Source organism: Adelges cooleyi, unplaced genomic scaffold, assembly GCF_023614345.1.
Source record: "Adelges cooleyi isolate 19-005CV unplaced genomic scaffold, UGA_ACOO_1.1 ACOO_flye_CR_arks_rails_tigmint_CR_PRNA_9, whole genome shotgun sequence".
In the NCBI taxonomy this organism is placed as follows: domain Eukaryota; kingdom Metazoa; phylum Arthropoda; class Insecta; order Hemiptera; family Adelgidae; genus Adelges; species Adelges cooleyi.
Genome location: NW_026096579.1, coordinates 5799287 through 5818692, shown reverse-complemented (window position 1 = coordinate 5818692; position 19406 = coordinate 5799287). Strand labels below are relative to the sequence as shown.

The following is a 19406-nucleotide window of genomic DNA, read 5'->3' as shown; positions in this document are numbered from 1 at the left end:
AAAAAAAAATGCCATTACTTAGCTCAGAATTCTAGCACATGTCAATAAGTGATAACCACTTTTACCAATTTGTTAAGGGTTTATGTAAATAAATATTTTTTGTGACATTTTCTTTTTTATCTAAATTACCAGAGCAAATAAATAAATAAATTGCCACATTACAAAATACAAATAACAGAACATTTAAACACTGAAGGGTAAAAATAAAATAGAGGAAGGAATGTTATAGCTTTATTAAATCAATGTCTAGATCAATAATTTATTAAAATTATAAAATAATTCAATTTTAGTTGATTCATACACAATTTTGTAAACCTAATTTGTTTACATACCTATTACATAAAGCATACTACGCCTATATAAAACTTTTATTTGTTTGTTGCTAACGGAATTAAATGAAATGAGCGTATTATTTATACATTTTTTTTAAACATAAGTGTTTTGAGACGATAAAATTGAATTCTGCCACTCTGATTTTAATCAGTATTCACTATTTGCAAGTTAAGTCTTTTGAAAATGAGTAAAAGTCCTGGCTCAGGCACCGAATCGTTTTCAAAAGCGGCCACGACTACTGCTGTTATATTTGGAATTTTTCTAAGTGTATAGCTTTTTAAAAGACTTCGGTTTCCTGCGTTAGTTGTGTACCTATCAGGAGGCCAGGTAATTTGTTGACTGTTCACAAGAAGACCTTCCAAAATATCAGGTGGACATCCACTATTAATCAATCCGGCCTTTACATTATCCTTTAAAAATAAAAACGGTTAAACACGTTTTTGAATAATGTATTTAGTACAAAAATTACTTTTTCTTCAGTCGTAGGTATATATGACGAAGTACTCCAATTTATATTGGTCATTTTTTCTAGTGGACCTAACCAACCTTGAATTGATGCATTTGGATGGAGGTTTTCGGGCTAAAAAAATTTAAGCGATTATAAATTTGAAAAAAAAAGTTCAGACGGATAAAAAATATTTTACAGTCTATGTTCTCTTAACGCTAATAACTTGATAAATATCTACTCATTCATTGTAACAATAATAAACGTAAATTTAACTATGTATCAATTTTAAAATAATATATGCAAGCATATCTTTTAAATGTAATTCAGCGTTAAGTTAAAATGTAACAATTCAGTACCAACTAATTTTGTATTATATACTTAAAAAAAACAATTACATTATTATCCAATCTGCTATACTCGCCCGTCTGTAACAAAAAATAAGCCATTACAGTGGGGTTGGTTCACAAAGGGGACGGATCACATTAAAGGGGGGGGGGGTCAGAGGTTATTATGAATTATTACAACTGAAAGTGATATTATTCTTATGATTGTAACTTCACTTTATTATCACTTTTTATTTTTGAATACAATAGCTTATTATTTAATGTGAGCAGGCTCCATAATATACAGGGTGATTCATATAGGATAAGACCCTCATTTTCCATTTTTTTTTTTTTTTGGAAACATTTAAGTTTTATGTTATTTTATATTGTTAAGTTAAAATGTAGTCATTCAGTACCTACTAAATTTTTATTGTGTACTTAAAAAAACAATTACGTTATCATCCATTTGGCTGCACTCGCCTGTCTGTAACAAAAATAAGCCAATACAGTGGGTTTGGTGCACGAGGGGATGGATCATATTAAAGGAGGGGGTCAGTGGTTAATATCAATTATTACAACTAAAAGTGATATTATTCTTATGATTGTAACTTCATCTATTTAACAACATGAATATTTTTTTCTCTTCTCTTTTTATTAGTCGGGGTCGGAGTCTAGTGGGGACGGAGGGGTTGCGACTAAGTTTGAAATTTAAGACGGGAGGTACGGAGTGCAGATACGAATTGCAACTTAACCGCACTTCACCGGCCGTCTTAAGTTTTAAACTAGAATGACTTTAAAGTAATTGATCCAAAACTGGTTATCGATCAGTCACAACGTTCAGCGAATATTTCTGCGAAATTATTCTCTTGCATTTGGTCGAGATAAAGTCATTTAATGTCGCATAACCCGCAAAGAAATCCCAAAATAGTGTCATTATTTATTTTATAAGCTATGTTGAGTTATCATTTTGGAACATTATACATATTTTTTTATAAGTATAGACTATTGAATTAGGTAGCAAAAAAACCTGCCACGATGAGCGGGAGAATGGGGGACGACATAGTATGAAATGCCAGCTGCCACGCACACTCGCTATACCTAGGTAGTACACACGATCATTCATTTTTGCAATCCCAAAATCAGTAAGAAAAGTACTATCGATTTAAAAAAAATGGTATCCAATAAAGTGGATTTACACCCAAAATGTTATTACATTTAAAAATGTCTGAGAAAATATTTATATATGGTAAGATCAAATTACTTTTTTCCTAAGAACGTAAAATATTTTGTGTAGTTATGAAAAACAAAAAAATGTATTTTGTATATACTAAAAAAAAAAATTGAAAGACATTATTCGATTATATTACCTGTCTTAGGGAATGTGTCCTAGATGGTTGTTTACATGCACCAGCGTTCACTAAATAGGTAAAACACGGCAACAAAAATATAGTTTTCCAATTCATTTTTTCTTGTATCTACTAAGAAATACCTATAACACTAAGAAACAACTAGAGGAAACAAAATCAGGTACAGAACTGAGCATTTGTTAGTTTGAAGTATTTACAACAGCCTGCATTTGTTTTTTACTGTAGCCAGCCATTCTAATAACCTCTGTTCTGTTCTGTTAACATTGTATTTCTGAAGTATACAAACATGATTCATAGAGTTCCTACTGCAAGGAATTGGTGCAGTATCAAAAAAAAAATTCAGTGTACACAGACACAAAAAAAAGCCCACATTATTGTAAAATCAATAGCATCGCTGCTTTGCGCCGTAGCTAAAATATGTATTTGCTTATTTTGAATTATTATTGCGTATAAAAACCTAGTAAAGAATATTATTACAATATTTTGAAAAGTTAATAGTGTTTAGTATTAACACATACTTGATTGTTTTTTTTATTGTAGTCAACCATTCTAATAACATCTATTTCTACGATTAAATTTAAATGTAGCTAGAAAAATAATGCTTTAACATTGTGTATCAGAAGTATACAAACATGATCTATATACGTATATATTGATTAAATGAGTATTATGTGTTGAGGGTCAAAAGTAAAATTGGAATGAGTACAATGGTACAAGATCTTTCATACATATGATTAAAATTAAATAGATCAAAGTAATGTTATTTCTTATTAGGATGGTCTGAATACATTCATATTTTATGTCGGTATTAAATATATATTAGTTCATGTACACAAAGTAGCTTCAGGAATATATATGTAACTGGTAAAAAAGGTGCTCTCTCATAGACCACCTATCAATGTAAATTTTATTAGGCTTCTCATCACTGTTCTAGATCCATGTTAAAAATGTGTTTTTTTTTTATATGGACAATTTATTTTAGTTATGGTGCTTGAGATTCTATTTGTCGCATTCTTCTTATCGTCTTTATTGCACGGTGTCTTGCCAGTGAATTTTGAACAATTGAGGTCCTCTATTCTGAAATTCTCTAATGATCTGACACAATCTAATGTGACACAAGACTTAAGCAAATAATGAAGATCCGAGGTATACAACAACTAATTACACATTAGTAAGAATTTACAAATTTCCTTACCAAATTAAAAATATAGTGTCGTCTAAGAGCAAGTTAGCCTAAGTAACCTATTTTTATTTTCGTTACATATAAAAAAAAATAACTACTAATAATTATTAATATTACGTAAACTAATTATTTTTATTAAAAACATAATATCTACGTTAAAAAATTCCCACTTTTGAGAAAAAAATAAAACACTTCAATACTTATTTAATAAAATAATGCTGGTTCTATACCGTTTTTATACTTATGTTGCATATTATCATAATAAACGTTTTCGTTAAATTATCACTTCTCCGATCTTCTACTATAATATTTATAAACCTCCATTACTAATCTCATTAGCTTGTTTATTTCAATTTACAACAAATTTGACTTACTATAAAAGCACTACATCAAGAGCGGTAGCGAAGATAATTATTTTTTTTAATAATTTTTGGGTTGGGGGCATATATGTTGTATTCACAACGTTCAAATTAGAACTAAATGATAAATTCCAAATAGTTTAAGGGCCCAAATTCTCTATGGATTGTTTTAAGCCAGATATTAAACACTACAATATTAGCCAGAAATTTGATGTTTTAATATACTAACCACCTTAGATACTAGCTTGTTACTGCTTCTTAATATACTATATCATTATCTATAATTCCGCCACTACTCTAAGTGTATTCGGTACTTCAACGAGACATGAAAATCCTCTTTCATGGTTGCAGACTCGGCTGAAAAATATTTTATTTGTAACATTTTACTTGTTTTTTTTACAATGTACCATACTAATTTTTTTGATTTCGTCGTTAGGATTTGGGCAGGTATTATAGAAACCTTTATTACAGCCGGTATTATTGTACAATTTTCTTAATTTTCAATATAAGTATAAACAAATATTTTATCGACGCGTAAATTTGCCTTGAAAATCTCTTAATTTGTTGTTAAAACGAATTTTTTTTTTGTATTTTTCTGCTGTTGTTGTCGTTATTGTTTTGTTCTTCTTTGTACAACTGTGTTGAATATAGAACACGTTTTTTTTGTTCAATGTAGGACGTTGTTCTACCCATTGTTTTTACAAAAATATGCTATGATTTTTTTTTAAAGTTTCCACAATATTTTATGCCTTGAAAAATTTGAAGGTAATCTAAATATGAATATATCGGTTTGACAAATAACAACAGATATTATGTCACTAGAACACATTTTATAAGAGCGATAACAAATTATCCAATTTAATATGTTATATCAACTACGTAGATATGTATTTAATGTATATATATATATATACATAAAACTACACTTTGTAGTGAAGCTACAATTTATATAAGTAGCCACTTGTATAATGATCAATAGTTTAATAATTATTAATAAACCATGATAACAATTAAATTAGTCATAATTAATATAGTGTAATTAAATTAATAAATTAGTGAAGCTAGAATTTATACAAGTAGCCACTATACATCTAGTTTAGTATTATAAACGTATAAACGAAACCTAAACGTTCAGGTGTACAATTACACTTTATAATAAACCACGTGACAAACGTAACAAGAACAAAGAACACTGTTACACCAAATGATGGCGCGGCGAAGATTATTAATCCTCACCTTGCGCATTCATTTTGAGAAAATTGCAATTTTCAGATTTTTCCCTTTACCTAGACTATAAGACCCACCTTTGTGCCAAATTAGACGTTTCTACCTATACTGGAAGTGTCTTATAATTTTGATGATGAGTGAGTCAGTCAGGATATTATTCTAAAAAACAAGAATAGTAACAATATTACTATTAGAGTTGGGGATAAAAGGAATATTTAAAACTCGTTGGATTACAATTTTTTTTAAATAGGTACTTGTATTAAATCGCAATCAGCTATTTATGTTTAATTATTTTACAATTTTCTTTTAAATATAGTATCTTGACAAACCAAAAACTTATAATAAACCCATTCCTTGGAATGTGGTGTACCCTTTTTCTTTATACCGCTTTTTTAGATCAGGTTTTAGCTTTAAGTTATGATAATTAGACCGGAGGTAGATTTAGAGTGAGATAATAATATATACCAATTTTTTAAAAATTACATAATACATTATAAATACTAAAGAGAGCAAATAAAATTAAGGAAGAAATATTATATCTTTATTAAATAAATGTCTAGATCAATATAATCATTTTATTTAATTTCGTTAGCAAAAACAAATACAAGTGTTAGATAATCGTAGTATGCTTTATGGAATAGGTATGTAAACAAATTAGGTTTACAAAATCATGTATAAATCAACTAAAATTTAAATATTCTTTAAAATAATTAGATCTTTACTCTATTAGTGTAATATTTTTTTAATTCATGTTTTATTGAGCTGATGGAATTAAATTCCGACACGCCGATTTTAATCAGCATCCATAACTGATACAAGTCGACTGAAAATAAATAAACCTCCTGTCACAGGCAATCCTTGGTTTTCAAAAGGGGCCGCGATTACTGCATTTGCTCCTGGAATTTTCCTACATTTCAATTTACCCATATTACTTAGGTTATAATAAGGTGACTGGCCTGATTTTAATTCAGTAGGCCATTTACTCCAATTACTCAGGTCAAGAAGACGTTTCACAAGATCAGTTGGACATTTACTTCTTCGTAATGCGACCTTTATAGGTATCTTTAAAAATAAAAACAGTTGAACAAGTTTTTGAATAATGAATTTTATACAAAAATTACTTTTTCATCTTTTCCAGGTCGAAGTGTCAATAATCTCCAATTTATATCGCTCGTTTCTTGTAGTGATTCTACCCATTCTCTACTTTTGTGGACGGGATACGGAGCTGGGTACTTAATCATAACAGAATTTATTTATTATAACAATAATGCACATATATAGGGTGATTTTTTTTATCATGGATCACTCAAGATCTCATAGGGGTTGAGTTTAATAAGAAATTAAAGTGTTTTTTGTATATTGTTTCTATACAATGTGCTCTAAGTCGTTCATTCATTTTTTTCGTTTTTACCCACTCCATACTTAGTTTTCTTGACAACAACTTTTGAATTTTGAATGGTAACGTATAATACAATTCATTAACTTTTAAGTTTTAAAATAATGTACTCACAAATTTGACTGGTCGATAACCAGTTTCGGATAACTATTTTTAAAGTTTTTGAAGTTTTAACTTTAGGACAGGAGAAAAGGTGGAGTGTAGTATTATTTTTAACTGCACGCATTTCCTAACCGCACTTCCTCTCCCATAATAACTTTAAAACTCATTTAACTTTAAAAAAAGTTGTCCAAAACTGATTATAACCCAATCAACATTTCTAGTACAACTTCTAACTCACATCATTACATTATTCTAAATTTAAAAACTTAATGAAATATAAGCGTTACTATTTAAGTTTCAAAAGTTGCTATTCAAAAAACTAAGTTAGAAGGGGGTTAAAAACAAAAGAAAATTGTAGAAAAATAAGATCACGCAGTATAAAAATAACATGAAAAAAAAAATTTAATTTCTTGTTAAACCCTATGAGTAATTGAGTGGCCCATGATAAAAAAATCACCTTGTGGTTTTGTAATCAAACAATTAGTAAGATTATAAGTTAAGCCCCTCAGGTACACCTAGGGTTTACGGGTTTAATGAACTTGGGGCCCCAAGCTCCCTTCTTTCCATGGTATGGGAAGTTGGTCATAGGGCTTACAATCCTACATCGTAAAACCAAACGTTAAGAAACCACAAAACAAGCCTTGGAATTGGAAAAAGACTGGACAACGACTGGACAACGGAAAATGGCATCAAAATTGGTACTTAAAACGTCAGAAAGATTAATAAACCTGGGGCGTTATAGTGTATGCAGAACGGCATTTAAAATTATAATGTTTCTATATTAGCTCTACAAGAAGTGAGATGGCCTGGAGAAGGAAGCTTCAGAAACGATGCCAAAACTATTTTTGATAGTGGAAACAGATATGGAAAAGTTTGAAAATGGACTAGGATTTTTAGTAAGAGAGAATATCTTACCATAGGTTAAAACTTTTTAGGCAATTAATGAGCGTATGTGCTACATACGTATAACGGGACGCATATTTGATCTAATAATTCTAAACAGTTACACGCCAACCGAAGACAAGGAATATGATATCAGAGATAACTTCTATGATAAACTAGACAGGATATGTGATGTAATATTTATCATCGTATTAAAATATTTCTTGTAGACTTCAATGCGGAAGTAGGGAAGGAGATTTATAGACCAACGATTGGCCGAGATAGTCTCCATTACACAAGCAACGACAATGGTACCCGTCTAATTAAATTCTGTATGGCTATAAAATGGTCTTAAGTAGTACATATTTCCCTAGAAAGGATATCCATAAGCAAAGATGGATAGCCCCAAACCAAGTAGTGAAAAATTAAATAGATCATTTAATGTCAAAATAGAAACAAAGGATGTATACAAAATGTCAGAAGCTTTAGGAGTGCTAGATAGAAACAACAGTGATAAATAGTGCAAAGAATGGTCTGGGAATAAGGAAAAAAAATAAAAATAAAATCACGTTAAGCCAATCAATAAAGCCATGTATTAGTAATCCTTTGAAACTTAAAGTTAACAGGAGTAAAAATAAACTAAAGAATAATAAGGATCCAGGAGAAAGCAATGTAGTAGCATAATTATTGAAGAATCGTGGAGAAGCATTGAAAATCGAAATGTGAATATAAAGTGTTATCTACAATTCTATTAGAGAGGATAACTCCATACGCTGAAGATATTATAGGACGGTACCAACGTGGCTTTAGAAAAGGAAGGTTAACAACGGATCAAATATTTGGACTGAGACAAGTAATGGAGAAACATTACAAATTCGACAAAGACCTATACATTCGATTCGTTGACAATAAATAGGCTTATGATAATATGAATAGGGAAGAGTTATGGAACACAATGATCTACTTCGGGATACCGAAAATATACGTTTATATGGCAAAACTGTGCAATAACAAAATTGCTTTTAGAGTGAAATTTCTGAGAGAATTGCCATCGACCTTTGAAGTAAACTCGGGTTTACATCAGGGAGATGCCTTATGCCAAACCTATTTAATTTAGTGCTTGAAAGGGTGATAAGAGAAATAAATCATAGTCATCAAATGGATGTGGCAAATAAAGAAATAATACTCGCGTATGCAGTTGATATTGTCATTTTAAGTGCACGGGACTTTAGGGATTCTTAAAATTAAAAGAGTATTATCTTTTTATCGATTTAAAAAAAATGATTTCCAATAAAGTAGACTTACAACCAAAATGTTATTTAATTTTTTATCCTAAGAACGCAAAACATTTTGTGGAGTTATGAAAAACATAAGATATATTTTACCTACTTAAAAAAACTAATTAGAATACATTACTCGATTATATTTACCTGACTTTGAGAACTTGACATAGGTCCAATGCATTGACCAGCGTTCACTGAAACGGTAAAACACGGCAAAAAAAATATGATTTTCCAAATCATCTTTTCGTATATCGATTGCGAAATACCTGAACACTAAGAAACAACTAGACAATTCAAAATCAGAAACAACAATGAACATTTGTTAGTTTTATGTATTTATAACAGCTTGCATGTTTGTTTTACTGTAGTAAGCCATTCTAATAACATCTGTTCTGTTCTGTTAATGTTATGTTTCAGAAGTATACAAACATGTTAATAGAGTTGCTACTCGAAGGAATTGGTCCAGTACCAAAACATTTACAGTGTACACAGACACAAAAAACACACATATCATTGTTAAACCAGTATCGTTACTGCTCCGCTTCGAAGCTAAAATATGATTTGATTATTTTGAATTATTATTGCGTATAAAAATTATTTACGGTTTGTGGCTTATGTTTTTGTACACAAGATGTAAATACATGCTTGCATGTTTTTTTACTGTAGCCAGCCAGTTTTACAGTAGCTGTAACGTCTGTTCTGCTCTGTTAACATTGTATTTCAGAAGCATACAAACATAATCTATGTCTTGCCTAAAAGAGTATTATACACCGAAGGTTTTAAGTAGAATTGGAATGAGTACAATGGTATAAGATGCATCATAATATGACGGATGTGAAATAACTAACAGTTAAAGTTTTTTCTTTTTCGGGTGGACTAAGCGCACACTTTTAAACACTAAGAAGATATGGCCTTAACATAAGAAAATAGTTAGATATATATTTTGATAATGACTATTCAAAATGAATGCCAAATTTTCGAAATCGTATGTCTACTATTTTATTCAATATTTAGTTTTTTTGAGTTTCGTGAAAACTTTCTGTAGTTAGAAATTCATAAATGGACATGGCTTATTGTTTGGAAATAATAACAATTGTTAACTTATGACAAAAGGCTACATTTTCTCGCCTTGAGTTTTGTTAATTTAGAATTGTAATTTAAGTTTTTATTTTTTTAGACATTTTTTTAGTGTTTTATTTTTTTTTTTTTTTTTTAATAATTTAAATCCAGAAACGAATGTTAGAATAAAGAGGTTGTTGAGTTAATTTTACAAAAATGTAGGTGACTCTTATAATAGGAGATCCCGACGAGTCCTGTCATCGCAGTTTTCGACCATAATTAAATAGAAATGTAGTTTACATTTTCTTAAATTATATTTTTTAAGTGAACTTTATTTACTGTTGTGAAGTCTTTGCAGAAAGACGATATAACTCGTTGTTAAATTAAATAATTAAGAAAAAATTAAAATAGGTGATTTAGTGTTTGAGTTTCAAAAATGAAACCGTTTAAAACTTGAAAAGAAGGGAGTGGCAATATGATCTATCTATAAATATAGTTTATGGCCACACCCCTGAGTATAAGATAACTGCAAATCGTCAAAACTTAAAAAAAAAAAATTGCAAAATGTATACAATGTAACAAGTATAAACATGTGTTTTGCAAAATTCCTCTAAACACAATATAATTATTATAAGCATGTGTTTAGTTTATATAAATATATTTCCTATATTTATTTAAATATTTGTAATTAAAAAAAAAACTGCCAAGTAATAACCACTTTTATCAATTAGTAAAGTGCTTATATAAATACATATTATTTGTGACACATACTATTTGAGAGTAATTATAAGAGTAAAAATAAAATAAAGGAAGGAATTGTAGCTTTATTAAATCAATGCCTAGATCAATATAATACACTCATTTTATTTAATTCTGTTAGCAAACACAAATAAAAGTTTTAGATTAGCGTAGTATGCTTTATGTAATAGGTATGTAAGCAAATTAGGATTACAAAATCATGTATAAATCAACTAAAATGTAATTATTTTTTGATTTTAATTATAATAATTTTTATATTTTTTTTGAATTTTTGGTTTTTGGAGCCGGTGAAATTATATTCTGCCTCGTCGACTCTAATTGGACTCCACAATTGGCGGGGGTTGACGGAAAATGAATAAAAGTCCTGTCAGAGGCAACATTTCATTTTCAAAAGAGGCCGCGACTACTGCTGGCACATGTGGAATACGTCTACAATTCAATCTTCTCATATTGCTTGCGTTATAATGAGGTTCCTGAGCTGATTTTAAATGAGTAGGCCAGTGCAGTAAATTACTGGTGGTAAGAAGACGTTTTATAAGATTAGTTGGACATCTACTTTCTTGCAATGCGACCTTTATAGGTTTCTTTAAAAAAAAAACAGTTAAACAAGGTTTTGAATAATGAATTTTATACAAAAATTACTTTTTCATCTTTTTCAGGTCGAAGTATCAATAATCCCCAATTTATATCGCTCATTACTTCTAGTGAATTTATCCAATCAGTAGTTAAAAGATACGGAGCTGGCTACAAAATGTATTTATTATAATAATAATGCACGAATACAGGGTGATTTTTTTTTATCATGGATCACTCAATAACTCATGGGTTTCAAGAAATTAAAATGTTTTTTGTACATTGTTTTTATAAAATGTATCTCCATTTTTCATAACTTTTTTTTTTACCTACTCCTAACTTAGTTATTTTGACAGAAACTTATGAATTTTAAATGACAACGTATTCTTTATTAACTTTTATTATTTATAATAGTTTATTAGCAATTTTGACTGGTCGATAACCAGTTTCGGATAGCTATTTTTTAAGTTTTTGAAGTTTTAAGTTAAGGATAGGAGGAAAGGTGGAGTGTAACATTTTTATTGTCTATACGCACTTCCTAACCTCACTAAAAAGTTGCTATAAAAAAAAAAACTAATTTGGAAGGAAAGGGTAAAAAAAAAGCAACGACAATGATTCCAGGCTAATACTTTTCTGTATGACTAATGGATGGTCTTAAGTTGTAAATATTTCCATAAGAAATAAACTAAGAGAAATAGCATTTAAAAAAAACGACAAATAAAAATTTAGATACAAAGTTAATAAAGCTCACTTCCTTCCCATTTAAATTTGAAAAAACAAAAAAATACCATACTAGTTTTAAGTTTTCAACTTAAACTTAGTATTCTGTTAACGAACCTGCAAAAACATTACACTCGTACTTAGATTGGAAGATTAGTTTTTTTTTTTAAAAATCCCCATCAATTGTATTTTTGAATAAGAAAAAATAAATATTTTGCATTTTTTAAAAATTTTTTAGAGTTTTTAGTCAATTTACCACTAAAATTCGAACTTAAAATTTTGTTTCAGTTTCTTACTTTTTGTTTTATATAAGAAATTATTTAGTACTCGTATCACGTTGTCTGATAATTATAATTTTTCAAACTTAACCTAGATTACCAAAATCGACATCAACGCTCTAGGCGCCGTCGTAAAACTATTAAAACTTTTATGAAACTAATTTGCAAATGTTTTTTATTGAATACATATCATTGATAAGTTTGTTCTATATAAACTTATATATTTACGTATAATAGCTAATCATTTATCAAATAAAAATTATGAATTAGTGCATTTTATACATGTATTATTTATACACATATTATAAAATATCACGTACACTCACTATCGGTAGTCTGCACGATATTTCATTTTTGTAGTTCCGAAATTAGTATGAAAAGTACTATAGACTTAAAAAAAGGTATCTAATAAAGTAGAATTTCACCCAAAATGGTACTACATTTAAAAATTATTGTAAAATTTTGTATAGCATGATAAAATTACTTTAATTGTTTATCCTAATAACGCAAAACATTTTGTGGAGTTAGGAAAAACATAAGATATATTTTGAACCTACTAAAAAAACTAATTAAAATACATTACTCGTTTATATTTACCTGACTTGGAGAACTTGACATAGGTTCAAGGCATCCACCAGCGTTCACTAAAACGGTAAAACACGGCAACAAACATATAATTTTCCAAATCATTTTGTCGTTTATCTACAGTGAAAAAAACACTAAAAAAACTACTAGAAAAGTAAAAGTCGGGTACAGCAATATGCTGAATTTCAATACTTCTCTTATAATATGACTTCTATGAATATGTTTTGTGGGTAAGAAAAAAGCTACGGAATTTCACAGGTGGCCTTAGTTAAATAAAAAAAATATAACTTTGACAGACACGGAATGTGATATGAAGTGTGAAAATTTAGCATGGAAAATGCTATAGCCTTGGCCTCCAAGCCCGAAAACGACACAAAGTTGCTATACGAAAGTAGCGCACGATGACATCGAAATAATAACGAGTCTTCGTCGTCGCACATTATGTTTGGCGAGAACATAAATAATTAAGACTATTTTACCATCAAAAGTCGCAAGGAGATTATAGATCAGAAGTAATCACTATTCAGAAGCCGGCAGGCTAAAGCATTTTTTATGTTTCATAATTTTAGGCTTTGAGTAAAGTGTAACTTTTTATCAAATTATATTTCATTACTAAAAAATGTATTTTGCTTATTTTTAATCGCGTATAAGAATCGTTGATGGTTTGTGGCTCGTGTGTTCAGTACATACGATAAAAATAATATTTCATAAAAACGGGCCTAGTTGAGAAAGTAAGTACGAAATGTTGAAAAGTTATTGGTTTTTTGTTATTAACACATGCTCACGGGGTTTATTTCACTGTAGCCAGCCATTCTAATAACATATTGTTATTGAGGTTTAAAATTTAAGAAGGGAGGTGGAGTGCGGTTGAGAAACGCGCGCAGATAAAAATAACTGTACTCTCCACCCTTCCTTCTCTCCTAAATTTAAAACTTTAAAACTATTTATTCAAAACTGATTATCGACAAAAATGAGACAAACTATATTTTCTCGCCTTGGATTTTGTTATTTAAAGGTTGTAATTTACGCTTTTGTTTTTTTGTTTGATATCTCGTTATATTCCTCATTCTACCAGGGAGCTGGTGTTGGGTGCTTGTTGGTTCTAAGACCTGGACAAAAAAAGTTAAGTGCTTGGCTTATAGCGCGGTTATATTGTATATGGGTTTTACAGTGACTTTCTAATACAGCTATATAATACCAACTACTTATTCAGTGTTATATCTATTTGTTGATCTAACAACCCATTTAATGGTTCTTGTTGATAGTGCTGTTTTAGACTGTCAGCGTTCCAGAGTAATATGTTTACACTTAGTCCGTTAGTAATTTTCATCTTCATTAGTTTATTTACAATATTATTGATATAAACATGTATTTATTCATTCATTAAAATAGTAAATACAATATATATATATATATATATATAATATATATATATATATTACCTATATATTTTTTAATTATTTGCATTTAACAAAAAACAACTACCTTTAGTTATCTCAGACTTAATTATTGGTTTATGTAAATAAATATTATTTGTGATCTGAACGATGCGAGCAAATAAATTGCCACATTATAAAAAACAAGTAATTTAGACCATTCTAAACACTGAAGAGTATTAATAAAATAGAGAGAGGATTATTATAGCTTTATTAAATCAATGGCTAGATCAATATAATACAATATAATATACTCATTTTATTTAAATCCGTAAGCAAAAACAAATAAAAGTTTTAGGTAAGCGTAGTATGCTTTATGTAATAGGTATGTAAACAAATTAGGTTTACAAAATCATGTATAAATCAGCTAATATTTAGTTATTTTATAATTTTAGTTATAATAATTTTAATAATAATTTATATATTTTTTTTAATTTTTGGTTTATATTCTGCCTCGTCGATTTTAATCAGTATCCACATTTTCCGGTAGATCTTTGAGTTGATTGAAAATGAAAAGAATTCCTGGGCCAGGCAATGATGGGTTTTCAGCACTGGCCGCGAGTAATGCTGGTACATTTGGAATACGTCTAAATGTATAGCTTGTTAAAATATTTGAGCGATTTTGAGCTAGAGATTCAGCTAATTCAGGAGGCCTTTTGCTTTGTACACTTGTCCCAAGAAGAACGTCCACAATATTAGATGGACATCTACTATTAATTAATCCGGGCTTTGCGTGGTCCTTAAAAAATAAAAACGGTTCAACACATTTTTTGAATAATGTGTTTTATATAAAAATTACTATTTGATTTTGCTTAGGTGTAAATGCCAAAGTATGGCATTCATCAACTGTAATGGTCTGTAGTGGTAAGTTTGCTAGCCATTCTCCAATTGATTCGTATGGTTGCAGTGCTTCGGTCTAAAAAAAATTTTTACTACAATGAATTTTAAAAACAAATACTGACTTAGTGCGGACAGAGAAAGTTTTTCACCATTTAATTAATTTTTTGTGTTATGTTGTATTAATATTTTATGTTGTAATAATTTTTACGATTTTTTCTTTCTATTTGTCATTTTTAATTTTATCAATTCGTTGTTTCATTCTCTGCTGTTTTATTTTATATTGTACTTTACTTGAGCCTACGGGCGTTTGTTCAATAAATAAATAAATAAGAGATAAGAGATAGGGGTAAGAGGTAAGAGGTAAGAAATGAAGGGCGGGGTGGGAATGGGGTTGGGTTGGGGGTTCAATTGAGTTGTGGGTGGAATGGGGTTGGGGGGTGTGGGAATGGGTTACGCTTTTTTCTGATAAGAGATATGTTGTACGTTCAACGTTCAGATTAGAACTAAATGATAAATTCAAAAAAGTTTAAGGGCCAAAATTCTCTATGAATTGTTTTAAACCAATTTTTAAACACTGTACAATTTTTAAACACAATATTAGCCAGAAACTTGATGTTTTAATATACTAGCTTGTTACTGCTTTTTAATATACTATATCATTATTTATAATTCCACCATTACTCTAAATTTATCTCGGTACTTCAACGAGACATGTAAATGCTCTTTCGTGGTTGCAGACTCGGCTGAAAAATTATTTTCAATTTTAATTTGACGTGCTATCCGCTGAACGGGTCCCGAACTTCGGGGGGAAGGGGGTTAAAGTTAAAAAAAGTCACTTCTTCAACCTTTAAACTTAACAATTTTAAAATTATTATAATTTTATAATCTTAAAACTTTTTTTAATTTGTAATAGTTAATATTCTGTTATTAAAGCCAACTATTAAACACTACAATATTAGCCAGAAACTTGATGTTTTAATATACCAATCACCTTAGATACTAGCTTGTTATTGCTTCTTAATATACTATATCATTATCTATAATTCCACCACTACTCTAAATTTATTTCAGTTAACTATGTATCAATTTTAAAATAATATATGTAGGCATTTTTTTATGTAATTCAGCGTTAAGTTAAAATATAATCCAGTACCTACAAATTTTGTATAATGTACTTAAAAAAACAATTACATTATTTTCCAATCTGCTATACTCGCCCGTCTGTAACAAAAAAGAAGCCATTACAGTGGGGTCGGTTCACAAAGCGGACGGACCATATTAAAGGAGGGGGTCAGAGGTTATTATGAATTATTACAACTGAAAGTGATATTATTCTTATGATTATAACTTCATCTATTTAATAGATCTATTTAATTTACCTATATCACATGATACTCGTGTTCATAAAACATTTATTGACACTTTTTATTTTTGAATACAATAGCTTATTATTTAATGTGAGCAGGCTCCTTATACAGGGTGATTCATATAGGATAAGACCCTCATTTTCCATTAAGTAATTTCAATTCAGAAATATTTTTTTTTTTTGAAACATTTAAGTCTTATGATATTTTATATTGTTAAGTTAAAATGTAGTCATTCAGTACCTACTAAATTTTTATTATATACTTAAAAAAACAATTACATTATCATCCATTTGGCTGGACTCGCCTGTCTGTAACAAAAAATAAGCCATTACAGTGGGTTGATGCACGAGGGGATGGATCATATTAAAGAAAGGGGTCTGTGGTTAATATAAATTATTACAACTGAAAGTGATATTATTCTTATGACTGTAACTTCATCTATTTAACAACATAAATATTTTTTTCTCTTCTCTTTTTTTTAGTCTGGGTCGAAGTCTAGTGGGGACGGAGTCCAGTTTCGTTTTTATCTGCACAAAATACCTAGTTAACCGCACTTCAACGGCCGTCTTAAATTTTTAACTAGAATGACTTTAAAATAATTAATCCAAAACTGGTTATCGATCCGTCACAACGTTTAGCGAATATTTCTGCAAAATTATTCTCTTGCATTTGGTCGAAAAAAAGTCATTTAAGTCACATTACCCTCAATAAAATCCCAAAATAGTGTCATTATTGATTTTATAAGCTATGTTGAGTTATCATTTTAGAACACTATAAATATTTTTTAAGTATAGACTGTTGAATTAGGTAGCGAAAAAACCTGCCACGATGAGCGGGGGAATGCGGGACGACATAATATAAAATGCCACGCACTCTCACTACACTTCACCTTTCCTCCTGCTCTAAACTTGAAACTTCAATAACTTCAAAAATAGTTATCTGAAACTCGTTATCGACCAGTCAAAATGTTTAGGACATAATTCTCAATTTAAGAAGTTAATGAAATGTATGCGTTACTATTTAAGTTTTGAAAGATGCTATCAAAAAAACTAAGTGGGAAGGGGGTAAAAAAAATAATTGTGAAAAACTGAGATCACATTGTATAACAACAATATGAAGAAAAAAAATTAATTTATTATTAAACCTTATGAGATATTGAGTGGTTCATGATAAAAGAATCACCCTTTATAGTATGATAAAATTACTTTAATTTTTTTCTAAGAACGAAAAACATTTTGTGTAGTAAAAAACATTACTCGATTATATTACCTGTTCTGGGGAATATGTCCTAGATGGTTGATTACATGCACCAGCGTTCACTAAAACGGTAAAACACGGCAACAAAAATATAATTTTCCAATTCATTTTTTCGTTTATTTATTAAGAAATACCTATTACACTAAGAAATAACTAGAGGAATCAAAATCAGGTACAGCACTGAACATTTGTTAGTTTTAGGTATTTACAACAACTTACATGTATTTTTTACTGTATTGCCATTCTGATAACATCTGTTCTGTTACCATTGGTAAAACAGAAGTATACAAACATGATTTATAGAGTTGCTACTTCAAGCAATTGGCCAAGTACCAATAAAGTTACAGTGTACACAGACACAAAAAGAGCCAACATCGTTGTAAAAACAATAGCATCGCTGCTCCGCTTCGTAGCTAAAATATACTTTGCTTATTTTAAATTATTATTGCATCTAAAAATATTTTATGGCTTGTGGCTTCTGTTTCAGTACACAAGATGTAAATGCGTGTTTGCCTGTTTTTTTACTGTATTACTTTATTCTAATAACATCTGTTTCTACGACTAAATTTAAATGTAGCTAGAAAAATAATGCTTTAACATTGTATTTCAGAAACACACAAACATGATCTATATATTGATTAAATGAGTATTATTTGTCGAGGGTTAAAAGTAAAATTGGAATGAGAACAATGTTATAAGATGTAGCATATATATGATTAAAATACGGACGGGAACCAAAGTTATATATCTTTAGGGTGGTCGGTAATAAATGTATATAAATTTAAGTACACAATGTAACTTCAAGACTATAACTGTAACTGGTAAAAAGGTGCTGACTCACATACCACTTATCGATGTCAATTTTACTAGACTTCTCATCACTGTTCTAGATCTATGTCAAAAGTGTTTTTTTTTATATGGACACTTTATCTTAGTTATCGTGCTAGAGGTTCTATTTGTCGCATTCTTCCCATCATCACTTCTTCGGCTCCTTTACGTAGTTTGACTAATCTTGAAGACTTACCTGTTTCCGACTGCTGTTGAAGCTTCTCTTGTCGTTTTTGTTTCTCCTTTTCTAGGAGTCGCTTGCGTCGAGTGGCTGTCTCCTTAAACATCGTGGCAATTGTCAATAATGCACTATTCATTTCATAAGTTAATAACACAGATAAAATTGCGTTGTTGTCCAGTTATGTGCTATGTTTAAAGTTTCAAGTCTCTAGCTCATCGGCAAGATTGTTTAAATTTGATTGCAAACATTTTTACCGAACAGAGAAGAATACGAGTTAATAAAAACGTGTTAAAATAATAACATTATTTTCATGATTTAAGAAATGGGCGTATCGACAATGTGTGTTAATCACGAAATTGCAGCTTTCAATAATGGGCGGCTGTGTATTTTACCTAGCGAACATTGGCAGCCATTTCCTGAGAATTAAATACATGAGTTGATGATATTGTTGGAAAATTTTTTTTAAAAAATGAATGCATTTACATTCACATAAATATGGAAAGCATCAGAGTGAATCCAAAAACGAAAAAATGTTTTTTTTTAATCGTGTAAAATTTGTAGTTATAATTAGTAATAATTTACAAATTTCCTTACTAAATTGAAAAATTAGTGTTGTCCAA

General features: G+C 29.5%; 1 protein-coding gene across 4 annotated transcripts; it reads right to left on the bottom strand.

The window, feature by feature from the left end:
• Positions 1-358: 358 nt before the first annotated feature.
• Positions 359-17977, bottom strand: LOC126847130 (E3 ubiquitin-protein ligase NRDP1-like). 4 transcript variants are annotated; one of them, XM_050587210.1, is made up of 5 exons: positions 17790-17977; positions 16799-16828; positions 1177-1206; positions 803-913; positions 359-743 (listed from the first exon to the last, which is right to left on the bottom strand). In XM_050587210.1, exons 1-5 carry the CDS (start codon positions 17883-17885, stop codon positions 477-479), a joined length of 534 nt encoding a protein of 177 aa, XP_050443167.1. In that variant the 5' UTR covers positions 17886-17977; the 3' UTR covers positions 359-476. The 4 variants fall into 4 exon arrangements, with proteins under 4 accessions (XP_050443167.1, XP_050443166.1, XP_050443165.1 ...); XM_050587209.1 differs by lacking the exon at positions 16799-16828 and adding an exon at positions 1559-1588; XM_050587208.1 differs by lacking the exons at positions 16799-16828; positions 17790-17977 and adding exons at positions 1559-1588; positions 2472-2723.
• Between the last annotated feature and the right edge of the window lie 1429 nt (positions 17978-19406).

Bases quoted from the DNA above. Each gene is read 5' to 3' on its own strand.
- LOC126847130 (XM_050587210.1), bottom strand. From the start codon at position 17,885: ATGAATTGGAAAATTATATTTTTGTTGCCGTGTTTTACCGTTTTAGTG. The intron at 1,207-16,798 runs GTAATTGTTTTT...TTTTTGTTACAG, and splicing joins CCAGCCAAATGGATGATAAT to ACGGGCGAGTATAGCAGATT. The intron at 744-802 runs GTAATTTTTGTA...TTATTTTTAAAG, and splicing joins TACCTACGACTGAAGAAAAA to GATAATGTAAAGGCCGGATT.